This window comes from Wasmannia auropunctata, unplaced genomic scaffold (assembly GCF_000956235.1).
Source record: "Wasmannia auropunctata unplaced genomic scaffold, wasmannia.A_1.0 LD336026.1, whole genome shotgun sequence".
Classification (NCBI taxonomy): Eukaryota; Metazoa; Arthropoda; class Insecta; order Hymenoptera; family Formicidae; genus Wasmannia; species Wasmannia auropunctata.
In genome coordinates this window covers 2,303,352-2,315,530 of record NW_012026864.1, presented here as the reverse complement: position 1 = coordinate 2,315,530, position 12,179 = coordinate 2,303,352, and the positions used below count along the sequence as shown (strand labels likewise).

General features: G+C 37.9%; 3 protein-coding genes across 9 annotated transcripts; 2 read left to right on the top strand and 1 right to left on the bottom strand.

Annotated features, from left to right (window-relative positions):
* The first annotated feature begins 2,910 nt into the window (after positions 1 to 2,910).
* LOC105452838 (mono [ADP-ribose] polymerase PARP16) lies at positions 2,911 to 6,546 on the top strand. 6 transcript variants are annotated; one of them, XM_011694318.1, is made up of 9 exons: positions 2,911 to 3,151; positions 3,474 to 3,517; positions 3,727 to 3,952; positions 4,549 to 4,887; positions 4,981 to 5,136; positions 5,235 to 5,444; positions 5,551 to 5,716; positions 5,803 to 5,935; positions 6,017 to 6,546. In XM_011694318.1, the coding sequence occupies exons 4-9, from the start codon at positions 4,576 to 4,578 to the stop codon at positions 6,174 to 6,176; spliced, it is 1,137 nt and encodes a 378-aa protein (XP_011692620.1). In that variant the 5' UTR covers positions 2,911 to 3,151; positions 3,474 to 3,517; positions 3,727 to 3,952; positions 4,549 to 4,575; the 3' UTR covers positions 6,177 to 6,546. The 6 variants fall into 6 exon arrangements, with proteins under 6 accessions (XP_011692620.1, XP_011692619.1, XP_011692617.1 ...); XM_011694317.1 differs by having other exon boundaries at positions 3,727 to 3,972; XM_011694315.1 differs by having other exon boundaries at positions 3,727 to 3,983.
* Positions 6,547 to 6,615: 69 nt separating this feature from the next.
* On the bottom strand, positions 6,616 to 8,317 carry LOC105452837 (Down syndrome critical region protein 3 homolog). The gene is made up of 7 exons (XM_011694313.1): positions 8,175 to 8,317; positions 7,955 to 8,077; positions 7,732 to 7,875; positions 7,175 to 7,567; positions 7,009 to 7,105; positions 6,787 to 6,912; positions 6,616 to 6,700 (listed from the first exon to the last, which is right to left on the bottom strand). The coding sequence occupies exons 2-7, from the start codon at positions 8,009 to 8,011 to the stop codon at positions 6,618 to 6,620; spliced, it is 900 nt and encodes a 299-aa protein (XP_011692615.1). The 5' UTR covers positions 8,012 to 8,077; positions 8,175 to 8,317; the 3' UTR covers positions 6,616 to 6,617.
* A 587-nt stretch (positions 8,318 to 8,904) lies between these two features.
* LOC105452836 (G2/mitotic-specific cyclin-B) lies at positions 8,905 to 11,742 on the top strand. Of its 2 annotated transcripts, none has more exons than XM_011694311.1 (5): positions 8,905 to 9,095; positions 9,721 to 10,332; positions 10,462 to 10,701; positions 10,808 to 10,926; positions 11,015 to 11,742. In XM_011694311.1, the coding sequence occupies exons 1-5, from the start codon at positions 9,066 to 9,068 to the stop codon at positions 11,268 to 11,270; spliced, it is 1,257 nt and encodes a 418-aa protein (XP_011692613.1). In that variant the 5' UTR covers positions 8,905 to 9,065; the 3' UTR covers positions 11,271 to 11,742. The 2 variants fall into 2 exon arrangements, with proteins under 2 accessions (XP_011692613.1, XP_011692614.1); XM_011694312.1 differs by lacking the exon at positions 8,905 to 9,095 and adding an exon at positions 9,130 to 9,450.
* Positions 11,743 to 12,179: the final 437 nt, after the last annotated feature.

The window sequence follows — 12,179 nt, the reverse complement described above, 5'->3', positions numbered from 1 at the left end:
AAAAAATATTTTTTGGATTTAGATGAATTAAACCAATGCATTTCATAGTCACGATTTTTGTCCCAAGTTACAATTAATTAATATTAATATAATATTATATTAAAAATATAATATTATATTTGTATAATTATGAAATAGAAATGCATTCATTTCCACGAAAGCCAATCCATTTCAATCCACAAATTTAAAAAATTTAATCCATTTTAATTCTTTCTCATTTACTGGGTGCTTCCAGTAAAATTTCTAATTGTATAATATTCGTCTCTAATTAATCTAATCTTCCTTTCAGCCAAATTCGTTTTTAATGAAAAATCTATATTAATCTAATATATTAATAATTAATTCTGGATTTGTGTAAGATCTATAATGACGACACAGAATCATTTCTGGATTCATGCATAAATCGATATTGCTTAAAAACAAATTACTCCCTTATTTAATTGAATAATATATACTGAAAAATTTTAATATAAGATTACAGGCACATTATATTTATAAATTATTGTATTTTTATTTCAAAAAACAGGAACGAAGATTTAATCAAATTTATCAGAATTTTTTGTAAAATGACTACGATTTTGAGACTATTAATTTACATGTCATTACTTCGTAGAAGCTCTGAATAAATAAAACGAGAAGGTGCGTAATATAGAATTACGCTAAAATTAAAGGGTCGTTTAAACTTAGAATGCGCCACACTTAACGTGCATCGTATCGTGGATTTAATCGCTTTCGTGCCCGAACAGAAAGATGAAGTCGATATCCTTGCGACTGTGTGATTATATTTCAAAGTATCCCCCGCGGCGAACGTAACCCTTCCGCTCGTAATGGAGGACAAAGTGCGCCATTAACATATCACGATCTTATGTCATTAGCGACGATATTTATGAAGTCATTATACCCTTGAGAAAAAAAAGTCAGTATTTTAAGAATGGCGTATGCATGACAAACGGTTAATTTTGCGCAATCATTATTCTAAAACTAACAAAATATTACAAGTCCATTTCCATCTGTTCAGCCTTCTCGGTCTGCGTATAATGAAAAGTGATCGGTTTCATATCGTTATACAACTTTGCGCACGAATATCGCGTTAATAGAGCAAGGATAAAAAGATCTCCCCAACAATGTCAGATACAATCATTTCGATCATTTCATTGAAACGTAATCTAAAATCACATTCGTCCCTACGTTTAGAAATTTATCTGCAATTTTATATGCACCAGTCATTATGGTGCCTCAACACGTGAATTTAGTCGCTTATCGGAACGTGCGCGCGCGTGTATATGTGTATGTGTATATTTCTAATATTCCTATACTTATAAATTTTATATTCATCATGTTGTGACATAAAATTAATTATTTGTTTTTTTCATTAACTACATTTTTATGCGTTCGTAACGTATAAAAAAAATAACGTTTTAATGTGTTCGCTTGATTGGCATTTTTCTCGGCGCGCGACGAAATTGCATTTCTTGAAGAAAATCGGTATCCCCGGAGATTTTTATAAACGAGGGACGAGGAGGTGTACCATTTTTCATCGACATCGCGCGCGCGACGTCATTCGCACGTCGACGTGATGTAAGACGAGCGCTAAACTGCCGCGCTCGTGTCTCTCGTGCTAACCAGTAATAAACGCGTACCTACACGAAACCTCGGCGCGCCGCGACATTTATGTGCATAATCCCCGAGATCACACGTGAAAATCTGCGATACGGCCTGCCTGCCTGCCTGCCTGCATAACGCCGCGATCTCGCACAATAAGAGAGAGACCTTATAAGAATGATATCTCGTCGCTGCAGTGTTATTTTTGCCCTGTACATTTAATTTTGAATAAAAAAAAAACGCGGAATTTCTCGAGCACGATTTCTAACGTCGCGAAACGCAATAACTTCTGTTCGCGTTCTTTCGACATTCAATTCAAATTTAAATTGTAATATAGTCCAGTGCTGTCCAAGATTTGTAATTCTAAGTATTGACTTGACGTATGTTGATGTCCATTCCTTACAGAAATTTAATGCCGGAAAGTAGCAATTAATTATATACCTATATATTTCGAGTATTAAAAGCATTGAATAACAGTGCTTCTAATACTTAAAATAAATAATTAATTACTGATCAATTTAATACTTGTAGTGTTAAATTTTTTCGAATTGGAATTTGACCAATCAAAGCAGTTCACTAAACTCGAGATTGATTTTCTTTCTTTTGACTAGTTAAATTCTAATCTAATCTTACTCTCGATCTTTAGTCTGACACGAGCATAAGAATCTGGCTCGACGTTCCCGCTTTCCTTTTCCTTAATGGAGATAGAAAAAGAAAGGCAATCTTTTAAGCCCGGTATCAGACTAAAGATTGAGATCAGATTGGAATTTAATTAATTAGAAGAATGAAAATCAACCTCAAGTTTAGTGAACTTTGCTGTGACTGATGATCGAATTTCAATCCAATCCCAATCTTTAGTCTGAGTTACGAGCATAAGGAATGCCCACAATTACAAATTTTGGACAGCACTGTTACAGGATGATCCACTTAACGCTACAATTATTACTTCGAGAACAATTTTGATCGACCGTAATCAGAAGAAAGAGCTTTACCAATTAATCAATTAAAAAATGCTTCAAAGCATTTGTATAAGCATTCAAGTGAACCATCGGCTATCTACAATTTCGTACACACGGGGTCATTAATACTTTAACATATGAATTTATGCGCGCACCATCAGTAATACATACGTATCTTTTTTTTTCCACGTGCGCCTTGATAAGCGTCTAAATGTTGAAATGCATTAACGACTACGTGTGTACATACAAACGTACAGTTTCATTAGCTTTTCTTTTCCGTCCTTCCGCCGTATTTTGTCGTTCCGCGCGTATATAGGAAAACCGCGGTGTGCGCCGCGGGAGGAACAAACGAAGACGGCAAAACAAATGGATGGCGCGAATGTATATGGCACAGGTCGCGAAAAACATTAGGAACACGTTCGCGGTTCCCCTTGTGTAAATTTCTCGTGAGACGAAATAACAAATCCGCACTAGGTATAGAGAGAGAGAGAGAGAGAGGGGCTCCACGTGCGCGGCTCATTAAATGCTGATCGTTTCTCGCGCGCGATAAGGTTGCAAATCAAGGCACAGAAAGATGAATGCTGGACATTGTGAGTATCGCGGGGACAGATAATCTCTTATGACAAGTCATTTTATAATATCACACGGTCGTAACGGTTGAATTTATCGGAAAAGAGAGTTTTTTTTAACGTTGTAAAAAGTAGTGAAAACCGTCATCGGAAATGTATTCTTAATCCGAAATATATATTAATTTATAATTATTTTATATGATAAGCTACATATTTTTGAATTTTGGAAATTATACATATGAATTGTTCTCAATATTCTTCACAAAATATTTTTACGGTGAAATTTGTGTTATTAAAATTGTATTACTGTAAAACTACATTTCATTTTTTTCCCTTGCTTTAGACCTCGTTCAAACTCGTTATCATAAAGTTCATCAGCTGCTCGCGGTAATTATATACGATAATTATTAAATTATCGAGGGATTATCAGTGTTTATAAATTTTATAATATCTCGTAAATTAAATATATTTTCTTACTATAAAAAAAATATAAAATCTACGGAAGTTTCTCCCATACAGCCAATGAATTTATATATGCATAATAAGAAAGCAATATGTATCGTATCATCTGAGTGCGCCTTTAAACATTGCTGTAGATCACTAGACATTCATACATGCGAGGAATTAAATGTCCCTACGAAATCCTTTAAGAATTCAACACGGCTGTTTTCGGTCGGGCATTATGTATACACGTATGCGCTTGTTATTTCTACAATGTTGTAAAACTCCACAGTAATTTAACTATTCGCCATTGTTAAAACTGAATATCCAAGTATGTTAGTGAGGACTATTTAAGAGACAACGGAAGAGATAACAAATTACGTGCGTCATCGCGCAATTTCGTTAGTATATGGTAAACAACTTTCAGTGACACGTGCATATTTATCTAGGATTCGAGTTTATACTTTATTTCGAAACAAGTTCTTTTCTGTTTTTTTTTTATTTTTATTTTTTTACCTTCTTGAAAGTACCCTGAAAATTTGGAATTGATAGCGCAAAGCGATAACGTTTGTGCAACAACTCACTATATGCACTTATTTTCTGAAGATAATAACAATGTATTTAGACTATATTTTATACTGAAACTACAACTTAAAAAGTTACATTATACTATCTTCAGAAGTACATAATGACATAATGACACGCAACGTTTGATAATACAACTTTTTAACTAGCTGTAGTTTCACGTAAGCATACAGCAACATGAGAAACCACTATGTTCCATTTTTGCAATTCATCCTACGTATTCTGCAGCATTATTAATATGTATCAATAATTTCAATGAAACGAAACTTCACGTATTATTCCTTTAAATTTGATTTGACGCGTAATACTTGTTACGTTATTTTTACCACATTTACATATTACATTGTTACATTACATACTACATTACATTATTTTTACTACATTTTGTACAGATATAACAGTTAACAAATGAGACAACAATGGCGTACTCTGATCAAAATCATGAGGCATCTAAAGGTGCCAGAGCAAGGCAGAACGGGCAATACGAGATCCCGGGAGAGAAGACAGGCTTGGATGTATTGTATACATCACGGACGGACCGTGGTGTAACTGAGGAAGATGTGGGAAGGAAAATATCGTCGCTGAAACATTTGCTGGAGAAGGATCCAAGAGCTGCCGATTTAAAGTGGTCCCTCTTTGTGGCGGCGTCCAACACTTATCGCTACGACAGCTGCTTAAAACCGTTTCCACCTATGTACATTAGAAACGAGTGCAAGGACATCGAAGCTTTGGTATCACTTCGGTGTTCTCTTGACATTTGTAAAAAAAAAAAAAAAACCAGTATAAATGTAATATCTATCTGATATATATCCCTTTCTCTGCAGAGGAGGGCCATAGAGTCAGTCCCACCTTTGCCCGTGATGTGCAATGAACTTGACGAGGCCGGTGCCTACGAGAATTACGGCGAAACAATAGAGTTACTTTATTGGGTGTTGCTACGACTGAGAGACTCGTACATCAAGAGCGTGCAGAAGGAATGCGTGAGTGTGCACATTCCGCAATTTCCGCGAGATTTCAAAAGTCGAAAGGACACGCTTGCAGCACGGCACGAAATCTTAGATGGGCATTTACGTTACAGTACAATTCCATACTGAGGAAAGTGCCATTGGAGGTGCCGGTTGCGGCTCCGAATCTTATATTTCAAATAGTAAGCGCGAAACAGTCTGCGGCGGAGGAGAAATGGCAGTCGAGTGCCAATGGTCACTCGACATTCTACGCGTATCACGGCAGCCGTTTGGAAAACTTCCATTCCATCGTGCACTACGGCTTGCAGCAAAACATGTGCAAAGTACAGCAAATTAACATTAAATTAACGAATTAACGTTTTTCGCTCGCATCTACTTTTCTGTGTTGCCAAAGAAATTAACCTTGCGCCTACAAATTTGCCATTTCAGAGGTCGGAGTTCGGCAAAGGGATATATTTCTCGAGCGAGTTAGGAGTGAGCTTACCGTACAGTCCCGTGGGTTACGGTTGGGGAGGCAGTCTTCTTGGAAGCGAGATAAGTTGCATAGCTCTCTGCGAGCTGATTAATCATCCCGATATAAAGAGAGGCGATTCAAGTAAGCGCGCAATAATATCTGAGTGACGATGAGTTTACAGCGTGTTTTTAGAAAGTAAGTTTCTGCAACGATACTGCACGTTACAGGGAGCAACGCACAAAATACGTTGAGCGATTCAGTTGGTGGACGAATACCCGACAAGTACTTCGTAGTGACGAACAGTGATTTAGTAAGGATACGCTATTTGCTCGTCTATGCTCAAGACCTCCGTACAACTGGGTAAGTTATGCGTCGAGCGTTAGCTTAAAATCTTTTAACGTGGTCAACGCGCAATCGTTGCTATAATTGTCTTAACTTCAGTACTGCCGATAATACGGGATTGCTGGCATGGTTCAAGCAACACAAATTACTGACGTTTGTGCTCGGCTACGTCGTTCTGTTAGCCTCAGTTGGACTAACGCAGAACAAACAAGTAGAGAAATACTATAGATTATTTATTCAGAAAGCGGGTTTTGAGTGAGAGAAGAATAAGATTATTGTGCAACTTTATACAATTTGATACGGCTATAAATTGAAGTCTTGACATAAACGAGAAAAAGGTTGTATAAATGCCACATTTTTTTTTTCATAAAATTAGGCTCTACCGTGCCAAGATAAAAATAGCATCGTAAATAAAGAGAAAAAAATGCTTTAAAAATATATACAAGAAAAAATATTTTTAAATAGCATTTCTGTGATTTGTATTTTTGACATTTATCTAGCCTTTTTACCTCGTCAAGTCTTCGATTGATAACGAACTCGTCCATATGCGTATATGTGAAAAACATTATCTTTTATATACACTTTTTGGATACACATGTGATAATTAAATAAATATTTTGTATGATAAAGAATTTTATATATATACACATATATATACGAACACATTATTTCATATAAATTGTTTTCATTTCCATAACTTTTAGTATCGCGAGAGTATGATAGGAAAGTTCTCGGTGACCAAGTAATCGTCTTCAAACACAACGATAAGGTTCACCTCAAATTCTAGAAACAAAAGGAAGAAAGTATCGCATTATAATTTCCTCACGTTTTCGTTTTAATGCAACGATCGCCGGCAATAATATCCTTACCAACTTTGAAGTTGCTTGTGCTCAAAGTGGGACACGTAAATAATCGTGGAAATATCATGTAGATCGGAATAGCGAGATTCGTGCATGCATTGCCCTCCCCGATTTGTATATTCTGTATTTCCGTCGCTGTACAAAAGTAACACCTTTGTTAATCTGTCCGTTAATCTTACCGCGATGCGTTCATTTTTACACGAATCCCGGGCCGCGTAATTGTACTCTTACCGTCTCTCGAGTATCCCTCCGCACATCCGCAGGTCTCCACCCTCACCAATTGCAACTCTATAGACTTTATAACAGCCTCGCACTGTTCGATCACCACCTGCATATAATAACAAATATGCAATATTCCGAATGGTATTAATGTGAATGGAGAAAAGATGGTACATACCTCTCCTGTCAGGGGCTCGGAGAGTTTGCAGTACAAGGAGTCTAATCTTCCCGAGATGCAGAATCTCGGTACGTTGGCCCGGTCCCGTGTATTTTGCAGAGACTCCGGCATTATCTTGAAGAACACGATCTTACTGTGATCCTTCTCCACCTTGGCGCTCGCCCTGTCCTCGACTATGAACTCCAGCGACTTGCTCACGTCTTTCGCGAGGAAGCTTCTTTTCATATCACAGCGTATCAGGTACTGTATGTTGACGAAAACGCCGTGGTACGTTTCGTAGAGGGATTTGTTTCCCCTTGGCTTTAGCGGCAATTCAAACGGGATTTCCGTCTTACCGCTGGGAATCTTTCCCGACGGAGCGACGTCCAGCGTGTATTGCACTAATTGTATCGGCTGAAAATTGCGAAACAATTGTGATTTACGCGACACAAGAGTTCGGCCTCCGCTCTGTATTTATATTAAGGGAAAAACAAAAATGAAAAGAAAAAAAGACAAAAATAATTCAACAAATAGTTTCCTCGCGTCGATACGTACGAAGTACTTGTAAGCTCACTTACTTTAACAGAATTATAAAATGCCTCGAAAATACCGACGTTCTTGGAGCTGAGCTGCAAATTCACCGAGCCCTCCATAGTGAGAAATATGCCATCGTGCTTCACGTCCGAATTGGTTTTCAACAGTATCAGGCCGGCGACTACCTCCTGCAACATAACCTCAATTTTAACCTCAAACATCCACAGCACATAGCGATATATGCAATGGATAAAAAAAAAAGCCAACCCCTTCGTGATAGATTTTGCTCGCGCGTTTCAACTTTATGTCTATATTGATAGACATTTTGCAGATAAGCTGTCTTCCTGACACCTCTGTCAAATGGTCCACTAGAGAGATATATCAGCTCATCTGTTAAAGAGAAGTCAAACGCGCGCCGTCAAATAATTAATAATCGCTAATACGATATTCTTCACTTAATTCCATGGATTTTATTCGTATACTCAACTCGGCAAGAGAGGACGATAAACAATCACTGCTGTGCTTCGAACGCACACATATAAACGATATAAACAAACCTCGGAAAGACAGCTGTCGACGACGAATCGTGGCTTGTGATCAGCTGTTCGCAACGAAGGTTAAGAATGGCCGGTATTGGACGATTCTGGACAAGCCGTTTGGAGTTACACAAATCAGCCGAAATTTCTCAGCAAAAAAAAAACGCACGTTACGAATAATATCACGCAAATATAAATTATTGTATTCTTGCGGGATTCGATCTCCAAAATATATATAATCGTAATCATAAATTAGAAAAACGTGTCGTTTTTATCTCAGAAAACTTCCACTTCGTCAGTTTCGAGCCATGTCTCAGAGGAGTGGGGGGGAGGGGTTAAATGTCGATTATCATGAAATGAGATAAAAAATATAAAAGTGAGCAAAATCACTAGTTGTGGCCGGAAGTTTTATATATATATATATATATATATATATATATATATTCTAGTAAATTTGCTCACTTTTGTAATTTTCATCACATTTTAAGATCCTCAGGTAAAAGGCAAAGGGAAAACATTTCCCGCTTAGACGACAATAGGCTCCCCAAGACGTCAGTGACGTCACGCCAGTCACACAACCTCGCGGATCTCGCCAGGGCTGCGCGCTCAATCCGCCCAATGGGGGGAAAGCGACGCGTCCCCCGCCACCGTTGGCGCAGCCGCGGCTGCGCGCCCGACCGCCGGCGGACGGCCAGTAAACAAATTCAAATTGGCGAAGTCGGTTACTTGCGAGAGTTGAAACCCCGGACCCGACCTGTGCGGCTTACTTCTCGTAGGAAGGGTCGGAGATTTGTGCCTGCAACGGAAAACAAGGGCCTCTCTCTGCGCGATTGCGACTGACAATGGCGACGAGAAATCGGATCGCGGCCACGGTAAGCGCACGATACTCGGGTACCGCGAGCGCGGAAGGAATATCACGCTGCCTCGGTCGTTTGATAACGGCTGAGCGGTTGGTTTCGTTGCCGGATACCATCTTTAAATCCCCCTCGCGCGCTTAAATGCCACCCCGGCCACGGTCTCGCGTACCGGTCGTTTCTCGATGATCTTCGTGGATCTTGCGAAGGCTCGTCGAGCGAACAATTTTTCGATGAAATAGATCTGGAGTAATGATGAGGAAATTTCTTCCTCTACGAGGAGAATGCAACGTTGTGTTTAAGAGCACCGAGAGCGTCGTATTGGCATCCGGCGACGGATTTAGAGTATCCTCAGTTGATTTCTAAGCATTATGTAAATAAGAAATAAATTACAAGTAGCTTAAAATCGCGTCATAATTTCCCTACAATACATGCTGGCTTCATTTCTAATATTTTGACTATGTGTAATATTAGTGAAAAATTTTTGATGTGCCATAAAAATCTTTTTCTATATTACAAGAATTCAAAATATATATTCTTTTAAACTTATATATTATATTCTTATTATATTCTTGTGTTATAACTTATATTCTTTTAATTTTATGTTCAAAGTTTCTTCATGTATTTTCTTATGTGTGTGCAGGTGAACCATGCAAACCAAGAGAATATTAAAAGTACGAAACCCTCGATGGTTGTTGTACCGTCGAAAGGGAAACGAGCGGTGCTAGGTGAAATAAGTAACAGGGTTAACACTTTGAGAGGCGCCGAGCCCATCGACAGGATTAGTTTATTGCAAAAGAAGAAAGCGACAGTAGCGAATCCGAAGCGGCAAGCTGTAAAGCCAGTAGCGAATCCATCCGAGAAGCCGCCAGTGCAAATTGTAAAGCCGGTCGTGAAAACCTCTTCCAATGTTGTAAATATTGCGTCCAATGCGGTCGACGTGCCAGCTGCTCCCGTTAGTGTAAAGAGAGAAGAGAGGGACTCATTTTCAACGGGTCTGATAAAGTTTGAAGATATTGACGAGCAAGACAAGGATAATCCCATTCTAGTGTCTCTCTTCACCAACGACATACACGACTACTTGAGGACGTTAGAGAAAAAATTCCCTGTCAAGAAGGGATATCTGGCGGGCCAGGAAGTCACCCCCAAGATGAGATGCGTGCTGGTAGATTGGTTGGTGGAGGTGCATCAGCAGTTTCGACTGATGCAAGAGACGCTGTACCTCACCGTCGCGATTATCGATCGCTTCTTACAAGTAAGAAAAAAAAATGTACCGCACTAGAAAGCAGATGTCTTTTAATTTTACCGACAAATGACGTGCATATGTATTTGAATGGTTTTATTTATTTATATAGTTTATTTATGGTATATTTTGTTCTTGCAGTCTTATCGAAGCATAGATAGAAAGAAATTGCAGCTGGTAGGTGTAACAGCCATGTTTATCGCTAGCAAGTATGAGGAAATGTATTCGCCGGATATAAGTGATTTCGTATATATCACGGACAAGGCGTACTCAAAGGCAGACATACTGAACATGGAGATGCTCATTGTGAAAACTTTGGACTATTCGTTCGGGCGACCGTTACCCCTGCATTTTCTTCGAAGATACAGCAAAGCTGGAAAGGTATGTGTATATAAAACGCTCGAAAATTTTCATCGCTCCATTTACGACATTTATAATCTAGCACTCTGTAACCCTCTAAATAATATCTGTAATGAATTGTTTCAAGGCGCTGCCTATACACCACACGATGGCTAAGTATTTCCTCGAGCAAAGCTTGATTTACTACGAATTGTGTCATTATCCACCTAGTCTCATCGCTGCAGCGGGGTTATATCTAGCATTTTTGTAAGCAACTAAATTATCTTATATCCTGTACATTCCGTAATAATATTATATCTTCCATTAATAATGACTGGATATTAATTGTCCGCAGAATTATCGGTAATGATGAAGAGGACGAAGGCAAGGTTATCTGGACCGATACTCTAACATACTACAGCACTTACTCCAAGGACGATGTGTTACCTGCAGTACACGATATAGCTGCCATAATAGTTAACGCGGAAGACAGTAAATATCAAGCTGTGAGAAAGAAGTACGTCCATGTGAAACACATGAAAATAAGTATTCGACCAGAGCTTAAGTCGCCCGTTTTACTTTCCATTGCAACAAGAAGCAATGAGTCATAAAAAAAAGTTGTAATAAAACAGAATAGAATTTGTGAACTATGATTTTGAGATAATTTCAATAAGGCGTTTGTCTGCCGCATTAAATTATGTTGTCTCGATGAGTATTGCTCATGGGCATTACGGTTCATGGGAGATCGCGTCAAAGAATGGATTATGATGCATGAAGGATAAAGTTAGAACTACTTTATCGCAAAGATAAATGAAACGTTGCACGCGCTAGACATTTTTAATGCACAAATTTCTTATTGAAAAGTCTATTCTCGTTTAGTCACGTAACGAAAACAAAAGGAGACGTATTTAGAGCTTTATATACAAACATTTGTTATTATACGCATGAAAATTTAGTCGGGTAATACTGATGGACTTTTATTTTGGACTGCCGTAGTGAAACTAGGTATAGCGGAAAAAAAGAACCGTAAAAACGCATCTTTTATAATGAAATATTAAATAAAGCTTTTAGTTTTTATTCCTAGCTGATTATAATAATATTTTAATTTTGATATAAGTCCTACACAGATACTTTGATGTCACCACATGAAAATATGTGAGTATTCTAAGACATTTCTTTTTTTTTTTTCTTATGCTTTTATATTCATATTTTCTCAAATGTAGTCTATCTTAATTAGTATGGGGGTCTATCGTTAAGTCTTTCGATTGCTATTTTGGAATATAAATTGGATAAAAGTTGTGTGTATGTGAAAATGAGAAGTAATTATTTTTGGAGATACCGTGTGTCGCTTAGGAAATTTTTATCAATATAGTGATAAAGAGAAATGTTCTTTGATTTTACATTTTATATCACTATATCCTACAATATGTATATAAAATAATTAGTATATAAGTATTCTCGCGTGCCTGAAGCAAGATAAAATTTTATATTGTTAAGCAATCCAAATTTTAACATTTCCA

What these genes read in the sequence shown, in the direction of transcription:
- LOC105452836 (XM_011694311.1), top strand. Translation starts at nt 9,066, where the DNA reads ATGGCGACGAGAAATCGGATCGCGGCCACG. An exon ending in GAAATCGGATCGCGGCCACG is followed by an intron (nt 9,096 to 9,720) that starts GTAAGCGCACGA and finishes ATGTGTGTGCAG; the next exon opens with GTGAACCATGCAAACCAAGA. An exon ending in GGGTTATATCTAGCATTTTT is followed by an intron (nt 10,927 to 11,014) that starts GTAAGCAACTAA and finishes AATTGTCCGCAG; the next exon opens with AATTATCGGTAATGATGAAG.
- LOC105452838 (XM_011694314.1), top strand. Translation starts at nt 4,576, where the DNA reads ATGGCGTACTCTGATCAAAATCATGAGGCATCTAAAGGTGCCAGAGCA. An exon ending in GCAAGGACATCGAAGCTTTG is followed by an intron (nt 4,888 to 4,980) that starts GTATCACTTCGG and finishes CTTTCTCTGCAG; the next exon opens with AGGAGGGCCATAGAGTCAGT. An exon ending in TATAAAGAGAGGCGATTCAA is followed by an intron (nt 5,717 to 5,802) that starts GTAAGCGCGCAA and finishes TGCACGTTACAG; the next exon opens with GGAGCAACGCACAAAATACG.
- LOC105452837 (XM_011694313.1), bottom strand. Translation starts at nt 8,011, where the DNA reads ATGTCTATCAATATAGACATAAAGTTGAAACGCGCGAGCAAAATCTAT. An exon ending in CCGAGCCCCTGACAGGAGAG is followed by an intron (nt 7,106 to 7,174) that starts GTATGTACCATC and finishes TATTATATGCAG; the next exon opens with GTGGTGATCGAACAGTGCGA. An exon ending in CACAAGCAACTTCAAAGTTG is followed by an intron (nt 6,701 to 6,786) that starts GTAAGGATATTA and finishes TTTTGTTTCTAG; the next exon opens with AATTTGAGGTGAACCTTATC.